Here is a 24,415-nt window from a genome sequence, read left to right on the forward strand (position 1 = left end):
CTTGGGCACCCATCCCTTTTTTACATGACTAGCCATTTTAGCTTAGGTCCTCTTTCCTTATTCCCTTCCTATTCACATTGTTTATTTACCCATGCTCGTTTACATTTACAAATTACACAGGATGGAGCTTGGTACTCTTTTACAAAAGTTTAGGGTACGCTTTTATATTTATAATGCACATTTTCTTTTTTGCACTTGCCTTGGACTTTTAAAGTTGCTACCATGCTTTTAGCTATTTTTCTCATATTTTTTTGTTGGGCCGCCTTTTTTCGCTTTGCTCTGTGTCTTTTGATTTTCTTTCACTTTCTTTGCATTAGGGTTAATACTCACCAAGCTACTAATAAAACAAAAGCCAAAGGGTTCCTACAATTTGGTGTACTAGTAACGAAATACATAGAAGATTCTAATGGGGGTTGATAGTAATACATCTCAAAACTAGCAACAATGACACAAAGCTATCCTAATAGTCTTAAATATAAAAATATGGTTGATCGAAGTGGCACATTTTTTCTTGTTTTTCTGTTTGCCCTCATTTGTCACTCTATCCTCTTCCCCCCCCCCCCCGGCCCTGCTTTTTCTTTTGTTGAGACTTACGTTGCTATTTCTATAGATGGTTATTGCTTAGGTATACCAATCTATACTATTAATTACGGAGAGGTGGGGGCGGGTGCCACGTGGCAGCCCCCCACCTCCCCCACAAAAAAGAAAGAGAACGCGGGGGCGGGTGCCACGCATCCAGCACCCGCCCCCCGCAAAAATCGCGCCCGCGATTCTAGGTGCGGAAAGCCTAGTATTGAATTGTTACAAAGGTGTTAGCATATTTTTGGGGACAAGAAGGGTCTCTTAAGAGGGATACACGTCGCGTTAAGGGAAAAAAGCCCACACACCCTTTTTGATTGATTGGCCTACTGGGCTGCTACTATACTTGATACGCTTGCAACAAAATGCAAAAATCATCCAGCGGGCGCGGACTCCGGAGTCCGGAGTGCTTAGATTTTAAAACATTTTCCTCGACCATCAATGTTTTGCCCTCGGAAAGTAGAGAATGATATTCAGCGTAGTCTTTTCTAAAGCATTTTCCTTGAAAAGAATAATATAATAAAATCTGCGATTGTGGCAGCAGATTGAAGAAAGCTGAAATGCGCAGACTCTGCAGGGATTTGCTGTTGCTGGGTCTCTCTGTTGTAAGAAGGAGCAGATTCATTGGTGGGTGACAAGGACATCCGGTGTACTGTGCTGCATACTCTGTTTCTATAAGAGAGAGAGAGAGAGAGAGAGAGGGGCGGGAGGCCGGGTGGAGGTATGGCTGTCCATTTCAAGTTCAGGAGTGCAGTTGAGTATGATTCCGTCAGCATCGAAGGCAACTGCATAAGTATTGCCCATCTCAAAGACAAAATTGTGGAGCAGAAAAACCTCGGCAAAGGCACCGACTTTGATCTTGTCATCACGGATGCTCAAACAGGAGAAGGTTGTTCTACTCTCTTTAACCCTCTGTTACATGAGCATGTGTCACATGTTTGATGTGAGCATATGTTCAGAGTGTTAAACTGGTGAATCTTAGAATAAGTTCGCATATACCACCGAGAGAGAAACAGGCACGTTGGAGCAGGAGACCGAGGACATACATGGATGCCTTGTATGCGCATACCTAGGGACAAATGACATTGGGTGCATCCATTTTTATTGAAGAGCACAATACTTACAACACACACACAGACACGCCATTTGGGTAGCAGTATTATGTCTTATGACATGCTGGGATGAGTTCCAGTCCAAACCTTGCATTGCAAGTTCACAGCACAAAGATGCTGTTGCACTCATTCAGTTTGAAGAGCCCTCTGGGCTTCAATAGTAAGAGCCAGTCAACTCACGTTATGCTAGATTGGTTTCACAACCTTGAGTATCACACACACTGTATACAGATTGACAACTTGAAAATGTCAACTAATCATTTTAATCCCCTTCATTTGCAGAATATGCTGAAGACACGTTTCTTGTCCCCAAAAATACAAGTGTTATTATTAAGAGGGTTCCAGCCAGACGGGCGAAGGCAACATTACTTGTGAACGACCAGTATTGTCTTGAAGACATTTATTTGTTGAGTGTTTTATAACTTGTCCAGTCAAAAATTTCAGTTGTTTGCAATTTGGAGTAAAGATGTTAGCACAGACTAAAATCTGCCGAAAAGTCTTTCTGAAGAAATAATACAGAAGAATCAAATGACGACCATGGTGGCAGACTAAATCAGGCTTTTTTAACATGTGTCTTGTTGTTCTCATTGTACTCAACTTGTACTCAACCTCTTTAGTCCTGAAGTTTAGAGCTTTCATACTATATATTATAGGTAGAATTCTTGTTTTTTGATTTGCATGCATGTATCTTTTAGCATGAACATAATTTATGGTTAGCATATAATATTGGTCTAATCTTGAGTGATAATGCAGAAATGCAGCTGATATGGAAGAGGCTTCATCAAAAAAAGATTGCAATGGTGTTTGTGCCACACTACCACCTCTGCCTGCTACTGTGAGTAGAACAAGAAGGTTCATGACTTTAGATGTATTGCCACAGAAAATTTAGCACAAATGATGAAAAAACTTTGGAATTTTGTGCGCCCATCATGAAGGTCAAATGGGCTATAATAGCCAACTAAGAATTACTAAGCAAACTTTAAAATGTAGCTTTAGAAGTGTTACTGAGGCAGGAATTTTGAATGGGGAGAGATCTCCAGGTCTTCAGTGCAGAACACTTAGCTCTTGCATATTTATAGCTCCTGAGTGAGATTTGCAGTACCAATGGCTGTACTAGAATAACTCAGCTGTAATGCAAGATGGTGGAGTGGGTGACTGGAGTCGTTTTAAATACACATGGTCTACCTTTCTGTACAGACTGCAGTTCAGTTTTGTCAACTATTCAAGTCATGTGCATATCATGATCACGCCAAAAGTACACTGCCACAATACATATGCTGACAAGGGTTGAGCATGGCATTGTGATTTCTAGATGCAACCATGTGTGAAGTTACTGAAGATTCAAGTAATTTTGATCCAGTGATCAATCATGAGTCAGCTATGTCTTGCTTGACATAGGGTTAGCAGGTTTTGTTACTTATCTCTTTTGCACTACATGTTGTTGAGTCTTATTACATGGAGGATCTTCAAAATTTCAATGACTCAGTTAGCAGTAGGATAGTCTCAGTTAGACCTTTGCCACGAAGAAGTTGTTACCACTTCAATGTGGCTGGAGGGTAGATTTTGACAAGTAGTTGCTGGGCATTGGAAACTATTGGCCACATAGTTCAATTCTCTCCGAGAATTATGCACTATTCGCATCATTGATGTATAGTTTATAGCCTCTGCATTGCTGAAATATTATGCCCCATATGCTGATAACTTTGTTTCCTGTTGGATCAGACCAGTATGCCATACAAAGAAGTTTGAACGAACACCAACCCAGTTGCCAAGTCTTTGGAGATATGATATGATGCTACACTTTGTTATTGTTTCAATAGCAGTTTGTCCATAAGTGCATGACACCACCTTTACGAGTCTTATTATAGTAGGTCATTTAATATGCGAAATAATGTTTGATAGCCCTTGTCAGTTGTGTTTAAAGCTTAAACCAAGGATGTTGAGTCTGAAGTCACCTTTTAACAAGCTCTGGATACCTGCCCATTTTTACAAGCTAATCTCTGCTTGTCTGCTCAGTGCTCACACAATTTTTTTTGAAACATGTATATTCCACCACTTTATGAGTTCTTATTTTTTGAGGATGTGTTGTACAGGTAGATGAGCTCTATGACATGGATGACTTCGGTGTTGATCTCTATGCTATTGACGAGTCTGCATTGACTCATGTCGAGGTAGATGAGAACAATGACACTTCAGCATTAGCAGCAAAGACTACGATGGATGGGAAGAGGTTAGCCTCTCTATCAAATTGGTAATTAGCACACCAGCTGAATTTTGGTATTTTTTGCAAGTTAATTTAGATCAAAATCATATTGAAATAGAAGGGGTATGAAAAGTATCCGTTAGTAGGTGGTGTCTCTAAACATGTTTATGAAAGGTAGAACCTGAGTGGAAGCACATAAGCGGAAGCAAGAGCTATGGTGGATGGAGCAAGAGAGCAAGAGAGAGAGACACCATATGTGGGAACTCCAATAGTTGTAATGTGTGACCGGCTTTCTCTTATTCAAATGTCACTAAAAGAATGATGAATAACGTGACAGTGATGGGCATCTGCCACTTGCAGTGTACATGTATGCGGGTACAGTTAGTGTAATGAATACACGAGCAGTTAGGCGTAGGCGCCTTTAACCCCAATAGTTTAGTCCTAGCAACAAGTTTTAAAACTCTGCTATTTAATAGTATCTACAATTCAAAACGGATCTTAAAGATGAAATGAAGACATGCAAAGCGGTGTGATGCATAGATGCAAGGTTGAAGTTGAAATAAGTGTAGTGACGGGGAGTGCGAGGATCAAGACCAGCAGTCCTTGCTAGCAAAAGAGATAGTGAGAGTGAGAGAGAGCAGAGTAGTGGGGAGAGTGAACACGATTTTTGGGTACAATGATGAGTGTACCACTTTAGGTTTTTAGATAGATATATATATAAAAGTACAAGTGCTAAGGGTGTGTTCACACCTGAGCACATTTAAAAGGCACAAGGGCCTTTATTCCTAGCAACCTCCCACCTGAAGGCAATATGCCTTAAGAGGAGAAAAGAATCAGCTAAGTCTAGGTATGTACAAAGCTGAAATACATATATTTATCCAACTCCCATTATCTGTCGGTAATGAGCAAACCGTTCTGCTGGAAGACCCTTCGTGAGAAGGTTTGCAGGATTATCATCTGTATGTACTTTGACAAGCTCAATACTCTTGCTGTCAAGTACATCTCTAATGAAGTAGTACTTCACTTGTATATGCTTCGTCTTTGTATGAAAGACGGGATTCCGTGCTAGCATGATAGCACTCTGACCATCACAATAATGGAAAACATGTAACTCTATAATGCCAAGCTCTCCCACCAGACGTGAAAGCCATAAAGCCTCCTTGCATGCCTTAGTGACAGCTACATACTCTACCTCTGCAGTAGACAATGCAACACACTTTTATAGCATGGAGATCCAAGAGACTGCTCCTCCTATTAAAGTAAACACATACCCAAAAGTGGACTTTTTGTAATCCGCATGACCAGCATAGCCTGCATCTGTAAAGCCAATGACAGATGCCTTGTGCTTCCCAAAGCAGATGCACAACTCCTTTGTGCCTTTGAGATATCTCATAATACCTTTCACTGCTTCCCAATGCTTTTTACCAGGGTTTGCCATGTATCTGCTAACCACTTCCACTGCAAAGGCAAAGTCATGACGTGTAGCAACCATAATAATATCAAACTGCCAACAGTTGAAGCATATGGTATCTTGGCCATTTCGGGCTTCTCATCATCAAATGTAGCGCTGTCCTCTACACTGAGTTTCACATATGGAGGCAATGGAATCCCAATTGTTTTCTCTCCTTCCATATTGAAACGCTGCAAAACCTTGGAGATATACCCTTGTTGAGATAGATAGAGCAATCCTTTTGACCTATCTTTGAGTATTCGTATGCCAAGAATGTGATTTGCATCACCAAGATTCTTCATGTCAAAGTTGCTATGAAGACTTTGCTTCAGTGAGTCCAGGGCATGAGGAACCTTGCCAACAATTAGCATGTTATCAACATACTGAACCAAGATAATCAGGCTGCCATCTGCTGCCTTCTTAGTGTACAAGCAGTGATCCACTTGACTTCTATGGAAACCTTGAGATTGCATAAATGTATCAAACTTATGATACCATTCTCTTGGTGCTTGTTTCAGCCCATACAAACTCCTTTTGAGTTTACATACCATCTTCTCTTTCCCTTATTCCACAAACCCTTCAGGCTGCTGCATATATATGTCTTCATGTAGATCACCATGTAAGAGTGCAGTCTTTACATCCATCTGTATGAGCTCCATATCTTCAGCTGCAACTAATCCCAAAATGGTTCTTAATGTAGTCATCTTGACTACAGGAGAGAAGATCTCATCAAAGTCAATTCCGTGTTCCTACTTGTACCCCTTCACAACCAATCTTGCTTTGTACTTTGGTGAGGAACGAGAAGTGACATTTATATTGTAAACCCATTTGTATGGAAGTGTTTTCTGCCCTTTCGGCAACTGCACTAAGTCCCAAGTGCCATTTTTCTAAAGAGATTCCATTTTTGACAACATGGCTTTATACAATTTCTTGCTGTCCTGTCTGTTCATTACTTCCTTGAAGTAAGACGGTTCACTACAATTTGTCAACATGACATAATCAGTCACATTGTTGGCACTAGGAATGAATCTATTAAGTTGTCTAGTAGCCCTAGATGATCTCCTAACCCAATGATCATTGTTTGTTGGTTGTTGAGCATTTTCAGCTTGTTGTCCTGGCATTTCAGCCTGCAAATCAGCATTAACAGCTTGCTGTCCTGGCTGTCCCTTCACATGCAGTGGCTCATTATCATGGGCAATTATTTTCTGCATTTGTTGTTCATTTACAGCAGGTATTTGTTGCTGTACAGTGGGTACATTTTACTGTCCAAATGGTATTTCTTCCCGGAATACAACCCTACGGACCTCCTCTGTCTTGGCTTTCTCGACCACACTTCTTGGGGAACACATTCCTTCCCAAAGACTTGTTTGGTGACCGATTAATCAAATGTACGGTTGTCATAATAGCCTCTGTCCAAAAACGATGGGGTAATGCAGCATGAGACAACATCGTATGGACCTTATCTTTTATGGTCCGATTCATACGCTCTGCAACTCTATTTTGGGGTGGATTATGGGGAGCAGTGAGCTCCCTCTTGATCCCTTTGTTGTTACAAAATGCCTGAAAGGCCTTAGATACATATTCCCCACCATTGTCAGAGCGAAGATACTTGAGTGTCTTATTAGTCTGATTTTTAACCAATGCCAAGAATTTTTTAAACTTGTCAAGCACTTCATCCTTGCTACGAATAGGGTAAACCCATACCTTTTGTGTAGCATCATCGACAAAGGTGACAAAATATTTCTTTCCCCCTAAAGATAATTTTAGCATCTAACATACATTGGAATGTACTACTCTAGAGAAGATTTCAGCGAAAGAGACTTTTTATGAGACGTTTGTGCATGTTTATCATAAACACAATTATCACAATGCTCAAAATCAGCATACAAGGCAAGTAACCCAAACGAGAAAACACTTTCATTCTAGTTTGACTCATGTGTCCCAATCGGTCATGCCACAAAGAAACACTTGGCTGCTTGGTCACGGTAACAACATGATCACTCGCACTAGATACATGGAGAGGATACAAGGTACCACTTCTACAACCTTTGCCAATTGCTCTAGATCCCTTACTGATATTCCATTTCCCATCACCAACGGTGATATGAAATCCATCGTCATCTAGCTGTCCAGTGCTAATCAAGCTCTTCTTGAGTTGAGGTAAATGCCGTACATGCTGAAGTGTGAAGATAGAACCATGCTAAAATTGCAACTGCACACTGCCAATACCTGCAATGTCACATGCATAGTTGTCCCCAAGATGGACAACACCATGTCGATCCCCTGTATAGGTAGAGAAACACTCACGATGAGGGGTGACATGAAAGGAAGCACCTGAATTGAGAATCCAGGTATGCATGTCATCTGTTGTATTTGCAAGTAAAGCATGTGTACCAAAGTGTGAAGAGACAAAGAGTACGTCATTCCCACTATCACTATCACGAGTGACTACATTCATCTCTTCAATTTTGACACTGCTCTTCTTAGGTTGACTCTCTTTCTTCTCTTCCTTGCTATCATCTCTCTTCTTGCCCTTTCATTTCTCTTTCTTCCATTTGTAGCAGTCACGTTTAAAGTGACCCTTCTTGCCACAATGATGGGATTCAACATCTTTGCCACACGATTTAGTGCGTTCTTTGTTATCAGATTTGTCTTTTCTTGTGCAAGGGAAGGAGGACCATGTTCATTGGTTGCAGAAGGCCCTTTATGGCTTGAAGCAAGCTCCTAGGGCTTGGCTTGGATAATGGCTTCCAGCAATGAGATCATGACCCCAACCTTTATTACAAGTTTGCAGAGGATAGGTGCATCTTGGTCATCTTGTATGTTGATGACCTCATTATTACAAGGAGTGATACACAGGAGGTTGATTGTACTCCGCGTATATTGGCCCAAGAGTTCGACATGATGGATCTTGGGATCCTACACTTCTTCCTTGGATTGGAGATTTATCAATTGGCATAGGGTATTTTTGTTTCCCAACACATGTATATCTCTAAGTTTCTATCGGAGTTTGGTATGGCCGAGTATCAGTCTATTTCTTGCTCCACAGACCTAGAGTCCAAGCTTCTAGTAGCAGGAGATCCCCTTACTGATGTCACCTATTACAGGTGCCTCATTGGCTCTTTGATCTAGCTGATCCACACATGGCCGGATATCTCTTTTGTGGTGGCTTTGTTGTCTTCTTTCAGGAGACTCCTACTCAGGCTCATTGGTGAGCTGCTTTGCATGTTCTGTGCTATCTACAAGGGACTTGATCCTAGGGGATCATGTATTGAGAGAGGGCCACTCTTTCAGGATGGAGTGGCTCCGATTGGGTAGGTGATGTGGACTTGTCGCAGTCCACTATTGGTTATGCCTTCTTTCTTGGATCAGAAGCTATCTCTTCGAGCAGTAAGAAATAGTCTAACGTGGCTCTTTCATCAACGGAGGTTGAGTATCATGCCCTTTGTTCTACAATTATGGAGGCAGTTTGACTTTGTCGTTTGTTGGTGGAGATTGGCCTTCCCCTACAGGACCTATGGAGTTGTGTGTGTATAACTAGAGTGCCCTCGCTCTGGCGAAGAACCCAGTGTTTCATGCTCGCATAAAGCACATTGAGGTTCAATACCACTATGTTCGAGAGAAGATTGCATATTTTGAGTTAGTGGTGGTCCATTGTGTCCAATTGAGAACAATGCAATGGATCTCTTCATATGAAGCCTTTGCCTAAGGCTTCTATGCTTCATCACATGTGGTTGTTGGGCCTACAAACTCTCCTAGGATTTGAGAGGGGCTGTTAATGTGTTAGTTTCAGTGTTGTTTGTGTTGGGATATAAAGGCCTGGTAACCTCCGTGTATAGTACATGCACATTGTAAATGTGAACACACCCTTTATGTGCCCTAAGTATAAATACATTTTATTCTTTGTGTACCAACACATTGTTGGTATACTCTTATTGTCTCGTACTTTCACTCTGGTCATACTCTCTTAAGCCGTCACACTCACTCGTTCACTCTTGCTCGAGTTGCGTCCCTATCGCTTTCAACAACTGGTATCGGAGCTTAAGACTTTGCGCGTTTTTGAGATTGAGGGGCAGTCGAGTGACTGCGGGACAAGGCCGATGTCCAGTGAGTAGGCTCACTGACGAGCTCATGTTTCGAGCAGGCGCACGCGGGGGGATCAAACAGCAGTCGCAAGCGAGTGACAGGTAGACACCCTTCAAATTAGCGAGCGACTTGCTGCAGTTGGCGACCGTGTGACGGCTTTCTTCAGGGAGACGATTGGGCAATAGGCGGGCAACTGGGCGACAGATAGGCAGCGACACGCGGCGTGGGGACCAGGTAGAAGTTGATGGCGGCAAAAGGCTGTGACGTGACCCGTGGCAGACGGGCCACGCGACAGCCACACGATCCGGCCGACGACCCAAGTCATTTTCTTGTAAAATCTAAATTTCCTCCTACATTTTTTTCTGGTCACCACTTACTCCTGGTGGCAATTTACACGCCAGAAGCACAGATCACAGGTCTGTGAGGATTCGAGCCTGAAATTTGGGGCTTTTCCCAGATTTGACATTGTTCATGCCTGTCAGTGACTTTCGAGTCAGAAATTGCAGACATTACGAGCGGTGACCCAAATTAATTTGGGGATTTTGCCAAATTAGTCAAATTTTTGCCCCTTTGAGCAAAATTTCTTGACATTGGATCCCAGAATTTTGGGGCTTTTCATGTATTGGCAAAGTTTTGCTTAGCTGGGTGTGATTGATTGACGTTTATGCAATTTTGGACTTGAAATTTTGGGGATTTGCGCAGATTTTAGTAAATATCTGCATCTTTTGTCCTTGTGGTGGTTGGTTCATGTACAAACAAAAGAGATCTATTTCTGGTTGAGAAAGGACAGTAGTGTATTTTGCTGGTTCAGCTTGTGCCTTTGCAGATTAGTGCATTTACTCTTGTGTTCGTGATAAAATGGCTGCAACTTCTTCCAGTTCAGACATCAAGAGTTTGATGGAGATCAAACAGTTTGATGGTCATGGCTTTGACCTTTGGAAAGACCGTATGCAGGGCATTTTGTTCCTGAAGGATTGTGAGGATGCTTTGCAGGAAGATAAACCCGCACTAATGTCTGATGCAGATTGGGGCAGAGTGAATTAAAAGGCTGTGGCTTACATAAAGATGGGTGTCACTGATGACATTCTGACAGACATTAAGGGTTTAGATACAGGTTATGCAATATGGGAGAAGCTGAAAACTACTTATGAGATCAACACACCTGTTAATCAGGTGCATTTAATGCGCAAGTTGGTGAATATGCGACTGGATGAGTCAAAGCCTGTAGCTGAGCACTTGAGTGCATTTACAAGGACTCTAAATCAGCTCAAAGATGCAAACTTGGACTTCGATGATAAGTTGAGGGCGATCTTTTTGATCATGACACTGTCAGACTCGTGGGAAACCTTGGTGGTTTCACTCAGCAATAACCCCAATCTCTCATATGATGGGGTGAGGGGTTCTATCTTGAATGAAGAAATTAGATGTATGTCTAGTGGAGAAGTCAACAACTCAGCTTATATGAAAGGAATAAAAAATTTTTGATTTTAAGGAAAATGATAGGGGGTGCGTTGACTCACCAGGGCCTTGTGTCACAGGACTAGTGACGCGTGTTTTGTCGCTTGTTGCGTTGCACCCGTGTTGCTTGTAGCCGTCGCGCCCCGTTGCCTGACTGCCATCGCCTGTTGCTGTCCATCTTTGTGCTACGCTTAGTTGCCTGCACTCCACACGCGTGTTGGTCGTCACGTTCTTGCAACGTCGCCTGGTGCTCGAGTACGCTTGTAGATCGTCTTTGCAGTGTCACCTATTCGTGACCCACCGTGAGTCTGTTGACTTATTTGCGACCTGTCGTGAGTCCTTGCTCGATCTGTTCGCAAGTTGAATGTCGCCTGTCAGTCTTGCAACTGGCACCTAATGCCTGTGGTCTCGGGAAGTGTACACAACCTGTGCTTTGATACAAGTTGTTGGAACTCAGCGGGAGGAGTGAGCTACAGTTTGAGAAGTGAGAGTGACTCAGAGAGAGAGTGAAAGTACGATTAGCTTTGGGTGTACCAACAATGTGTTGGTACACAAAGAATGAAATGTATTTATACTTAGGGCACATAAGGGTGCATTCACATGTACAACTAAATAATGTAGGTCTACTATACACGGAGGTGAAAAATGGTCTTTATCCTAACAGTTTTGGTGTCAGTTTTGACCCTAGGGCAAAATAAGTGTTAGTGGTGATACTAGGGACTAGCATTAATTAATTAATTAATGCCAATCTAAGGGTCAACAAAGGTTGGGGACCACTCCATGTTGCAAATGGCTTAGCCAATTTAATTATGGATAGGCACATTTGATCTTGGATAGGATCAGAAGGGCTGAAATTAATTTAAGAATTATTTAATTTTGAAATTGATTTAATGTCTGGGTAATGTTGGAAAATGGGTTTACAAGATTGTCACTCGGCACAATTATCCACGCAATAAAGAAAAAACATTTTTGGGCCTAGTTTGAGCCATTTAATGCATTCAGCTTGCAAGAGAGAGGAAGGAGATGCTATTGGACTGATTTGTAACCATTGGAGGACCTTTTGGAGCAGCCAAGAGCAAGGGAAGACCATTTAGGAGTAGACGACAAGAGTTCCAACCCTCTTAGGTGTGGACAACAGCAACCAAGGCCTAATGACGGCATTTATTGCCCTCTTGGTAGCAGGTGATTGCATTAAATGCAGTTTGGTACATGTAGCAATTAGATTTGAGCCCTTTCCCGTGTGGAAAATCAAGGAATCATCTCTCTCAGGCTTTCTCTCACCTTCTCTCAGAAGATCTTAGCATTTCCCAATCATTCTCAGTAGATCTTAGCCAAATTCGGTGGATTGCAGGGAGAATTCTATTGTAAATCCTAAGTTTCTATAGAAATTAGAGTTTAGCAGTCACTTTGGGACGTGCTAACATGAGAAGGCGTCACACATTGAAATCAGCACTTGAAATTTGTGAATTGTTAGGGATTTTAGATGCCTAACTGTCTATTGCAAATTTGGGGCAGAATTTGGCCAGTTAGGGTCTAATTTAGGGCAAGTCTTGTGTGAAATACAAGGGTCAAATCGCCCAATTTTTTTGCTAATTGTTGGATCAGCAAGAGGCTTTTCGATTAGCCAAGGAGATTGGAGAATCTTGATTTGTAATCAATCCATTGGCAATTGAAGTTAAAGAAATTTCGAAAGGGGCGTCAGTTTGGGGATCAACAGGGTGTCCAATGTCTATGATTATTAAGGTAAATTGTGCATTTCAATTTATATTTATTTGTTGATTGTTGTAATTAGTGCTTATTTAGGTTATTTACCATCCTATCTGAGGAGGAAGGCTGGTTTCATGTGGTATAAGAGTAGGACAAAAGTAATAAGGTGTGATGTGAAACTTTTATTAAATTGAAAGTTTGCATCTTAGATTTGAAACTTGTCCCATAAGTAGCTCACTTAGGGCACCTAAGTTATTAAGTAGGTCTTGAGCTAAAGTTTGGTCTAGTGAGCACCTCACTCATGTTTAATGACTAAGTCATTAATTAGCACTTAATAAAAAAAAGATTTAATTAAGAAGTAGTTGATTACTCATCTAGAAAGCTTATCTCAGCTATTTGGGGCTCCTTCTCTTTTACTTTGGGTAGCCCAAGTTTGGGGATTGCCATTCTTCTCTTTCTTTGTCGCAAAAATTACAGGTTTCAGCCATGGGATATGAGCAAACAACATGGATGGAGTGTGGACAGCAGTCAATCTTCTCCACTTGGCATGGGGACTCCATTGGGTTGTGGGCAGCCTTGTCACTCCATATGCAACAAGATATGCTGTTGTTTTTAACTACATATAAGAAAAACAGGTTATTGTAGCACTATCAGTTGAGATCCTCTCTTTTCCTTAGAGATCTCAAGCCCAATGCACTTTCTGGGCAACTTTCTTTGTGAAGAAAGTGACGTTTTCACAATTTCATTGTGAGAAATCCCTTTGTGAGAGAAACAATGTGGGATTACATATGAACTTTGTAAGATAGTTGTCTATGCAAATGTTTTGCGAAATTTGGTTCAAATGTTGGTCGTAATTTTTAGGCTTTTGCAGGTTAAAGTGTTCATTCGCATTTTTGAACACTCTTACGGTTGGTTGGAGGACAACATTGAAGGTGATAAGGTCATTGTGCACTTGTGTATCAGTTGGTGAAATACAACCATTTGTAATCAATTTCGAGCATACATCAGTAATCTCAAGAAATACCAAAATGGATGCCAAGCTTTGGGATCAATAGGTGTCATGTGTGGTGTAGGAGCACTCTAGCTCTACTTGTGTGCTGTTTTTTCTTGCTAAATTTATTGTTAAGCTGAATTAAGTGTTTGCTAAATGTGGTCTATTTCCCTTTGGGCTTTGGAAGGCTGGTCTCAATTGATGTGGTGTATTGCAAGACTAAGGACAATCTAGTAGATTTATTCACCAAGGCACTTTCTCAAGCCATTCTTCATCTTTGAGCATATGAGATCCCTTGGCCTTATGTTGTGTCTAGGATTTGAGAGGGGGTGTTGGATATTTGGCCACCTCCAAGAGGGGCATATGCACGTATTAGGGCAGTTTAGACAGTCGTACAATGTTTAGGAGCAGGTCTAGTAGCAGTTTTGAAGTTTCCAGCGGTTTGGGCAGGTTTCAAGGAAGTTGGGCAGGCTAGACAGGTCGAGTAGATGTGCCACATGGCAGGCTATATTTCTTGCAGCAGATTTATGCTTATTTTATGATTTTATTTGTTGGCGGCCAGCTATGCAGCAGTCAGCCAGCTTTCTACTACTTGACCTGGTCATTTTTTGTTATTTTATTTAGCCTATTGAGGTTGGCTTGCCTCCAATCACACATACTTCGGTTTTTCGTGCAGGTTGAGAGAGATCTCTAGCTGATTATACTCACAAAGCCCTCTGTACATATCTACCTTCAATATTGAGCATTCATTCTTTGCAGTCTTCAGCTTTCTATTTTCTCTTTTTCGTTCTTCCTCTTCTCCATGTTCACTTCTTATTTTAATCCGGTTACATGTTTCTGCATTTGCTGCACTTTGACACACACCACACCCCACACCCCACACCCCACACATCTACCCGACCCCACCATCCCCACACCACAACCACACACACCACTAGCACCACACCACACCACACCACACCGCTCCGCCACCCCCTCCCACCACCACCACCGCACCACTCACACAATCAACGTACCTTAATGATATGAATAGTTCTTTTGCATCGGATGTAGCATCTTATGTATATTTAGGGTTTTTTAGTTTGATTATACTGTGCGAACATTGGATAGTACTATTGGACACCATTGGATATTACAACCTTGGGATTTTGGAGGCAAAGTTTGATGCATTTACATGTTTTCAACATTTCATTGTCATGGTAATTTTACCTTGTTTTTTGCACAATAGAAGTGTTGGGATAGAGGCCCGTTTGACCTCCGTGTAAAGTACATGCACATTATTTAGTTGTATATGTGAATGCACCCTTACGTGTCCTAAGTATAAATACATTTTATTCTTTCTGTACCAATACATTGTTGGTGCACTCATATCACATCGTACTTTCACTCTACTCTCTCTGACTCACTCTCACCAGCCTCCACACTCTCATACTCACTCCTCATGGAACTTCTGCTGCATCCAGCTGAGTTCCAACAATTGGTATCAGAGCTTAAGGTTCTGTGCACGCTTTCCAACGCCTTCCCAGTTGACATACATAGCTGAGTGGTGATATGTAGTCAACAAGTAAAGAAGACCAGCAGCTTGAGCTGAAGACGAGCAGAAAACTACTTGTGGCAACTAGGCGAGACTAGTCCAACAGGCGACGGTAGCGTAGCAGGCGTGACGGACCTGTGTCCACCAGGGCGCGAACTGGCGACGGGAACTAGCGACAGGCGGTGTAAAGGCGGGCATCTTAACGTGACGGGTCCAGCGGGCAGGTGCAAGGGTCGTGTGACGGGCGACAGGTAGGCGACGCCGACGGGTGAGTGACATGACGTGATGGGGCAAGGTCAACGGAAACCACCCCCCCCCCCCCCCCCCCCCCCCTCCCCCAATTTGATAAATTTTTGCATTTTTGCCGGTGTGGCGGTTGGTTCATGTAAACAAAAGAGATTTATTACTGTTTGAGGAAGAACAATAGTGTGTTTGTTGGTTTAGCTTGTACTTTTGCATTTCAAGGGCATTTACTCTTGTATTCATGATAAAATGGCTGCAACTTCTTCAAGTTCAGACATCAAGAGTTTGATGGAAATCAAACGATTTGATGGTCATGGCTTTGACCTTTGGAAAGACTGTATGTAGGGCATTTTGTTCCTAAAGGATTGTGAGGATGCTTTGTAGGAAGATAAACCTGTACTAATGTCTGATGCAGATTGGGCCAGAGTAAACAAAAAGGCCGTGGCTTACATTAAGATGGGTGTCACTGATGACATCTTGACTGACATTAAGGGTTTAGATATAGGTTATGCAATACAGGAGAAGTTGAAAACTACTTATGAGATCACCACACCTGTTAATCAAGTGCATTTAATGTGCAAGTTGGTGAATATGCGATTGGATGAGTTAAAGCTTGCAGCTGAGCACTTGAGTGCATTTACACGCATTTTAACAAGGATGCAAATTTGGACTTTGATGATACGTTGAGGGCGATCTTTTTGATTATGACACTGCGTGACTCTTAGCAGACCTTGGTGGTTTCTCTGAGCAATAACCCCAATCTCTCATATGATGGCGTGAGGGGTTCAATCTTGAATGAAGAAATTAGATGTGTGTTTGGTGGAGAAGGCAGCAACTCAACTTATAATGTAAGAGGCAAGGCTGAAAAGAAAAATGCAAATGCAGGATAGAGAAATAGGAGCAAGAGCAAAGGAAAGGAAAAGAGTGACATTACTTGCTATCACTGTGGTCAGAAGGGCCACAAGAAACCTGATTTGCAGGTATTACAAGACGGAACAAGAGAGAAAGAAGAATTCATGAGATAAAAAGGAGGATAAGATAGATGCATTTGAGGCAGTCAAAGGCAAGGAAAAGGCCAATGTGGCCTCCAGTGTGGTTATAGAGGAGCTTTCAGATACAAAGGCTGATATATTATGTGTAGTTGATTATGATGCCCTTGTATGTCACATGCAAGATATGCAGATTACCAGGGTTGATGTGATTGATGCACTTTTGTCAGTTGATGTGGTGTCACTTAGACTTGGATTGTAGACTCTGGTGCCTCTTTTCATGTAACTCCTTACTTGGAGTGTTTTGCTATGTTCAATGAAGGCAGTTATGGAAAAGTGTATCTTCAAAATAACCATGCTTGCAACATTGATAATATTGGCACCGTACACTTGTCTTTAGATAATGGGCAAGAGCTTGTGTTGAAACATGTCAAATATGTGCGTGGCATCAAAAAGAGTTTACTATCTGTTGGTCAGCTTGACTTGCATCGTTACACTACACTGTTTGGTGGTGGTTTGTGGAAATTGAAAAAGGGTTCCATGCTGATTGCAAAAGGAACCAACAAGGGCACTTTGTATTGTTTGCACTGTAAAGCCTTGAATGGCAAGTTTCTTGTAGTCGCTGAAATTTGCAGCCACTTGGAGTTATGGCATAAGAGATTAGACCATATGAGCCAAAAAGTACTTGATGTCCTTATCCCTCTGAAGAGGGATGATGGAAAACTCTCTAAACTTGACTTTTGTAATGAGTGTCAGTTTGGAAAGCAAATAAAAAATTCCTTTTACTCTGGTGTCTCTCGTAAGTTCAATGTCTTGGACTTGGTGCATTTTGATGTATGTAGTATGCTCGTGAAATCGTTGGGTGGTGCTGCATATTTTATCTCCTTTATAGATGATTGTTTCAAAAAGATTTGGGTATACCTATTGAAAAAGAAAAGTGAAGTGTTTGCTGTTTTTAAAGCTTTTCATGCATTTGTGACCACTCAGACAGGTAGAAAGTTGAAATGCTTGAGAACTGATAATGGGAGTGAATTCACATCAATTGAATTCAAGTCCTTTTGTGACTTGCATGGAATTAAGAGGGAGCTTACATCCCCTCATAGCCCTTCTTCAAATGGGTTGGCTGAAAGATATAATAGGACTTTATGTGAAAGAGTGTGGTGCATGTTGTCCACTGCTAATCTCCCTCATGAATTTTGGAGAGAGAGACTCAAAATCGCGGTTCACATTTGCAACCGCTCTCCAAATAGGTCCTTAAATAATGGCATCCTCGAGGAGGTTTGTTCTGGCAAATCGGCCTCATATGACCATTTACGTATATTTGGTTGTGATGCTTTTGTGCATGTTAGAGATCAACTAAGGAACAAACTTGACCCAAAATCCACCAAAGACATTTTCATGGGCTATGGTGATGAGGGTGAATTTGGCTATTGAGTGTGGTTACCTTAGTCCAAGAAAATTATTCGCAACCGTAATGTTGTGTTTAATGAGGTAAAATTGCTGAAATGAAAAAGTTCAAATTTCAGAGTTTGCAGCCACCTATTATGGGAAACCCAAGTACAAGGCAAGATTGGTTGCCAAAGGGTATGCACAGAAGGAAGGAATTGACTTTCAAGAGGTTTTCTCACCTGTTGTGAAGATGACCACTCTATGTGTGCTTTTTGCTCTTACTGATGTATTGGACTTAGAGCTGTATCAAATGGATGTAAAAACAACTTTCTTGCATGGTGACATTGATGAGGAAATCTACATGAAACAGCCCGAGGTCTTTGTAGTTCCTGGAAAAGAGCAGATGGTGTGTAAACTAAAACGCAGCATGTATGGGCTGAAGTAAGCACCAAGGCAGTGGTACAAAAAGTTTGACAATTTTATGCTATCTCATGAGTTTATATGCAGCCATGCAAATCATTGCTTCTACATGAAAAAGGATACAGATGGCAACCCCATCATATACTTGTTTTGTATGTGGATGATATGTTGCTACTTGGGAAAAGAAAGACCAGCTTGGATGCTCTCAAAAATAAGCTAAAATTAGCTTTCTCCATGAAAGATTTGGGGAATGCAAAGCATATTTTGGGCATGAGGATTCGTAGAGATAGAATGTAGAAATTGCTGTTTTTATCTCAAGAGAAGTACATTGAAAAGGTACTAGACAGATTTAACATGGCTGAAGCTAAGTCTTTTAGGATACCCTTATCTCCTTGTCTCAAGCTTAAAAAAGCCAACAGCCCGAAAGATGACGTGGAAGTAGATGCTATGAAGGGAGTTCCTTACACATCAGCTTGTGGCTCTCTTATGTATGCTATGGTTGCTAGTCGTCCCGACATTGCTCATGCAGTGGGAGTTGTTAGCAGGTTTATGTCAAATCCTAGTAAAACACATTGGGAGGCTGTTAAGTGTATTTTTCGATATCTAAAGGGTACACATAGGAAGCGTATTTGCAATGGGTAGGGTGCACTTAATTTGCAGGGTTATTGTGATGTAGACATGGCAGGTGATTTGGACATTCGTAGGTCCACTAGCGGGTATGTCTTCACAGTTGCTGGTGGAGTTGTTTCGTGGTGTTGTAGGTTGCAGAACATCGTTGCACTCAGTACCACTGAAGCGGAATACATATAAGCTATTGAAGCTTCTAAGGAAGCTATATGGTTGAGCAGACTTGCAGAGGATCTCGGCATGTCTATGGGTACTGCAGTTTTGGGATGTGATAGCCAGAGTGCTGTGTATTTGGCTAAGAATGGCATGTATTATTCACGTGCAAAGCATATAGATGTGCGATAACACTTTATCAGACAGATTCTGGAAGATGGTCAAATCATATTGACCAAGATCAAAACATAAGACAACCCTGCAGATGTTCTCACTAAAAATCTAAGCAAAGCTCAGCATGAGCATTGCATACGACTAGTGGGTGTTGGTTAGAGGTTCACTTTAGACCTTTAAGTGGGAGGTTGTTGGGATAAAGGCCCATTTGACCTTCGTGTAAAGTACATGCACATTATTTAGCTGTACATGTGAATGCACCCTTACGTGCCTTAAGTATAAATACATTTTATTCTTTGTGTCCCAACACATTGTTGGTACACTCATATCACATCGTACTTTCACTCTGCTCTCTCTGACTCACTCTCACCAGCCGTCACACTCTCACGCTCACTCCTCGAACTTCTGCTGCATCCAGTTGAGCTCCAACAAGAAGGAATTAGCTGCAGGTCTCTCATTTTGGAGGTTTGTACGTCAATGCATCACAGCTTACACCACAACAAAATGGTGTTGCTAAGTGCGAGAGTTGATCACTAATGGAGCTGGCAAAGAGGGTCTTTTCTTGATAGATGTCAGTTAGATTCCATTATGACAACATATTATGTGCTGAATTGCTCATCCACATGGGCATTGAAGACTATGATGCCCCATGAGACATGGGCTGTCTGTCACTTGCAAATGCCTTGGTCATACATATACTATTATATCAGCGACATAAGATTCAAGAAAAGGCAAGCAAATATGCAGTAGTTTTACATGGATCATTAAAAAGCAAAGTGTATCACTTGTATCAACCTGTCTCAAGCAACGTCATTGTGAGAAGGGATGCTGTCTTTTCTGAAAGAGAGGAGATGCCCTTGATGGAACACGAGAAGCAACTGATTGTTGGTTGCAAAGCTGTATTTGACATATTGATGCATTTGTTATGTTCGGCCTCCAAGATTGTTAGCATGTTCAGACTTAGTCTCCTGCTGTAAATCAGTCGATTCTGTAGGATGTCAATACTGGTCTGCAACCTGATTTGTCAATAGTTGATCAGGCCAAACATCATGATGTAGAGAGCAAAGGTAGGGCTGATATCATTGAAATGAGAACAGTGTCTGGATAGCCATTTGATATTTTCCTAGATAGCAGACAACGTTCTCACAGAGCAGCAACTGAATATCTGCTTTGGAAATGGATCCCTGAAAGTAGATTAATTAAGTCCCCAAGATTAAGATCCGGATCTGGAACCCCCCTCTAAATCCCCACAAAATAGCAAAGCATGCACATCCTGTGGTCTTTACTGAATCTTTTGAAGCAGAGTTCAATTTTATATGCGATGATATGTTCTTCAAGAGTCCAATTAAGTTCATGGACTCATGCCCACTATTGCCAATTGTATTTGTTGGGGAATCAAATGACTGGTGATTGACCTAAGACATTTTGCAGACTTCCTCAAGAGATCAATGGAAGCTCCTGGGCATATGGAAGGAGTGCATTTGGGAGAGGCTTTACAAAAGGTAAGAAGGATGTTAGCAGCAAACTTGAGGAAGTCCTGGATTGAGCGAACCCTTTAATTGTTTTGTACAGGATCCAATAATGCTGTTCCACCACCTGGTTATGTTTGTCATCGATGTGGTCAGCCTGGTAAGAACTCCCATGAGGTTATTTTCCTTGTTGAAGGTATTTCCATTGACCTTCCAGGTTTTTTTGTCCACATGAAAAGTGATCTTTGTGTTTTCCGGAGGAAAATCAGGTCATTTCATTCAGCATTGTCCAACAAATGGTGATCCTGCCTTTGATATTAAAAGGGGAATAAGAGGAAGAGAGCAAGAAGTCTCCAGTAATTTGGCAGATGGATCTATGGCTGCTATACATTCTGAGAAGTAAGAGCTACTGTGTTTTATATAGGGGATTAATACTTTGCATTAATTTGACAAACATTTGGTCTTGTTCAGAATTGCATTTGTCAAAGATGCTGAACCAATTCCTCCCGAACTCCGTTGCTCCTTATGCCAGAAGATTTTCAAGGAGGCTGTCATGGTTCCCTGTTGTCATTATAGTTTTTGTGATGCATGTACATGTCTACCTCCAACTTTGCTACAGACAGTTGCATGTGAATGAAGTAGGTCATGGCTTAAAATTAATGCATTCTTGCCAGGTATACGGCAGGCTCTTGTTGACAAAGGAAAATGTCCCCAGTGTGAATCAACAAAGCTCGGCAATGGTGATCTACTTCCCAACATAGCTTTACGGCAAGCCATTGATCGCTTTACAGATTCACAGCTACATGTACCTATGATGGATGAAGGTGCTTCTAAGCGAGCTCTTGGTAAGCCTGGATTGCTTTGAATCCCAACTCTACTGAAGCATAGCATAGATTCTAACTTAGCTATAACAAACAGCAGACGGGGAATCTGCTACAAAAGCAAAAGCTTCTCTGCCTGGAAATGTTGAGTTATGTAAGTCATCAGTGGCCAGAAAAGATGTATCCACCGCTGCAATGGAGAATGAGTCCAACATGCCAATTGTTGCTGATTCTGTTTGTGAGTCTGCTGTGGGATTGAAAGAAAGAAGTGTCGTTGAGGGCAATAGAGTCATTACGCAGGCTGCAGATCCATCAGTTGCAAGTGAGTGCCACTGATTTCCTCAATCCAATTGAGTGTTGCAACTAGCTATATCAGAGTTTTACTCAAAATTCTTATGCTGGTCTTTGAGTTCATAAGTATTTTTACTGCCATGCCATCAAAGTGGCAGAGTTGTAGCTTCAGAGGCTTACCAGAAAGATTGCTCAGATTATACCAGTTTGAAGTCCTCTCCTGTAATCTTTTCACTGTAGAAGTTTAGGTTAAACCTTCTTGTTACCAGCAGGGGTAGGTTACCTGTCTAGGAGAGTGAACTGTAGCTGTATTTTGCTTAATAACACATTCATTTGTTGATGTTTGCTAATTCTATCGTCCATGAGCCTCAGGCAAGAAAAAGAAGAAGCATACTCGTCCAACACCTATAGGTATTTTTTGTCATTTGTGTAGTTTGAATTGAAGCAAAAGGGAAAAGTGAAGGTGGAGCATACTAACTAATTTTGATGTTTTTGTCATTTTGAAATCAGATGTCTTGAGTGAAAATGTCATAGGAAAACCTAGAAAGGTATGATTTGGAGTTGATAAGCAAGTGAAGCATTGTGCACCTGCGTGCTGGAAATTTTTGGAAAATGACTTTTTTCCTTTGATTTTAGATGGACAGATTATGCTACCTGTGTGGTTCCCCAGATCATTTAGCACGCCACTGTAGTGGAAGTAGTGTGGATAATATCACGACTTATCCACAACAGCGAGGCATGTTTCGCCCAGGTGACTATTGTAGATGATGCTGATCTAGAATCCCCATGACTGGTTCCACATTTAGCTGGTGATTTTTTGGGTTATATTGTTTTTAAAACCTGTATCACACTTTTAAAACAGTTGGACCAGTTCCTCCACCAAGTATAGCTCCTTATGGTCAGGATATGTACTGGCATGGACGACCAATTCTCCATGTAAGACCCTTGCCGATGGGTTACGGTGAAGGAGTGTGCCCAGCTATGCCATTTGATCCTCCAGTAATACCAGTTGCTCCTTATGGAGTTGCTTCTTACATGCCTCCCATGTACACAAACCCTCCGATGCATGGGTAAGTAGCTGAGGAGTCACTTTATGACTGTGCAGAGTGCATTCTTTTGGTGGGACATCTTGAAGCCAATAGTTTGCGTAGGGCGATCTCTTTCTTTCGCTTCCACCACACACCTCTCTCTCTCTCTCTCACATACTAGTGAAATTTCTTGTAATCTATGTTTCCACCCATGTTGCCAGAGGTTTCTTCAGTGGCATTGGTCCAGGAGTGATTGTCCCAAGAGAGAGGCCATTAAGTCGTGAAGAGTTCATGGAACTTCAGGAACGTGAGCGGAGGAGGAGAATTACTCAAGAGCGCCAGGAAAGGTAAACCAAACTGGCCTTTTTGACTTCCTTTCTTATGCCTGTCACATGCCAGTACTAATTTGATGTTGCTGGACCTTGGGTTGTGGTTGACTAAATCTCAGAGAGCATGCTGATGACAAAGCTCAATCAACAGATTGGGTTGGTCAATCCAGGTCTTCAGATTCAGAACCCAATGTGCATAAGTTGAGGCCATCAGGTGAAAAACATGCAAGCCTTTCCAAAAAACGTGACATTGATCACAAGGCGGCCCAAAATTACTCTGATGATGATGATGAAGTTCACAGCAAGAGCAAGAACAGACACATGAGAAAGCATGTGCTTGAAAGGTTAAATGAACACATACTGCATCATCGCTCTCACAACGCATCTGATAACCCAGATCTTGATGATTCCAAGGGCCATAGGATATATTCTGACAAGATGCAAAGAATTGCTAAGGCCTGCCCGACAGAGTCCAGGAGATCGAACAAGCAGAATCAGGGGGTTGTATTTGAGAGAGGGTTTTTTGATGAAGAGGATATTAAGCATAAGTACTCTGCTAAGACAAGAGCCTCAAGAGAAGAGGGACTTTTTATGACCACCAAGCAAAGCAGTTCATCCAAGTATGATACTGTGAATTCAGAGAAGCACGAGCAAAGTAGCCCTACAAAGTATGATGGACATAGAATGTCGCTTATTGAACCCTCCAGTGGAGAGGGTAGTCATTCTAGCCGTCATAGAGGCAAGAGGGCTACTTCAGAAAGCCCAAAGCATACTTCTCACGATGAGAGAATAAAGACATTGCATTGTGAGCAGGAAGATGAAGGAACCCCTGATTTAGTAGACAGACACAGATACTGTGCAGATTTTGAATATGATCACGAGGTTACTGAACCAGAGAAAAAACACATCAAGAGAAAACGTCATGGTCACAGTAAGCACAAAAATGAAGATGTACTTGATTATGGATCAGGAGAGGAAATTAAGAAGAAAAAAAAGCATAAGAAACACAAGTCAGAAGGAATAAAGGATGCTGCTACTGACATTCAAGAGAAAGAGTTTGCAGAAACTACAAGGCAGAGGAGGCAGAAGACAAAATCTGGCAAACATAAATTGGTAAGCACACAAAATATTGAAGACACCAGATGGCAAATGGCAGATAGCATTGATGATGACTACTGTTGTATTGATAAGGATTGGTATATGCACAGGTAATGGGATACTGAAACCATCAGGCTTGTGACTCCACAAAGTCTCTGTTGTAACCTAGATGTGTTGTGCAGAATGTGCACCCACATTAATATATCATTCCCTTCAATATTCATTCCTTGATAGTCTGTCTTTGTGTGTGTAGATGAAGTACTT

General features: G+C 41.7%; 1 protein-coding gene across 5 annotated transcripts; it reads left to right on the plus strand.

The window, feature by feature from the left end:
• Window positions 1-1,022: 1,022 nt before the first annotated feature.
• Window positions 1,023-24,399, plus strand: LOC148030639 (uncharacterized). 5 transcript variants are annotated; one of them, XM_087686981.1, is made up of 16 exons: window positions 1,023-1,468; window positions 1,974-2,097; window positions 2,445-2,526; window positions 3,785-3,921; window positions 20,547-20,617; window positions 20,688-20,744; window positions 20,845-20,983; window positions 21,056-21,174; window positions 21,259-21,429; window positions 21,503-21,727; window positions 22,069-22,107; window positions 22,207-22,244; window positions 22,333-22,447; window positions 22,559-22,766; window positions 22,946-23,071; window positions 23,173-24,399. In XM_087686981.1, the coding sequence occupies exons 1-16, from the start codon at window positions 1,303-1,305 to the stop codon at window positions 24,263-24,265; spliced, it is 2,910 nt and encodes a 969-aa protein (XP_087543107.1). In that variant the 5' UTR covers window positions 1,023-1,302; the 3' UTR covers window positions 24,266-24,399. The 5 variants fall into 5 exon arrangements, with proteins under 5 accessions (XP_087543107.1, XP_087543111.1, XP_087543108.1 ...); XM_087686985.1 differs by having other exon boundaries at window positions 1,974-2,073; XM_087686982.1 differs by having other exon boundaries at window positions 1,024-1,468; window positions 21,506-21,727.
• The last annotated feature ends 16 nt before the right edge of the window (window positions 24,400-24,415 follow it).

The sequence above is a fragment of the Lygodium microphyllum genome, chromosome 10, assembly GCF_053477565.2.
Source record: "Lygodium microphyllum isolate KBCC chromosome 10, Lygodium_microphyllum_v1.1.10, whole genome shotgun sequence".
Classification (NCBI taxonomy): Eukaryota; Viridiplantae; Streptophyta; class Polypodiopsida; order Schizaeales; family Lygodiaceae; genus Lygodium; species Lygodium microphyllum.

What these genes read in the sequence shown, in the direction of transcription:
- LOC148030639 (XM_087686981.1), top strand. Translation starts at nt 1,303, where the DNA reads ATGGCTGTCCATTTCAAGTTCAGGAGTGCAGTTGAGTATGATTCCGTC. An exon ending in TGTCTTGAAGACATTTATTT is followed by an intron (nt 2,098 to 2,444) that starts GTTGAGTGTTTT and finishes GTGATAATGCAG; the next exon opens with AAATGCAGCTGATATGGAAG. An exon ending in TCATCGATGTGGTCAGCCTG is followed by an intron (nt 20,745 to 20,844) that starts GTAAGAACTCCC and finishes TGTTTTCCGGAG; the next exon opens with GAAAATCAGGTCATTTCATT.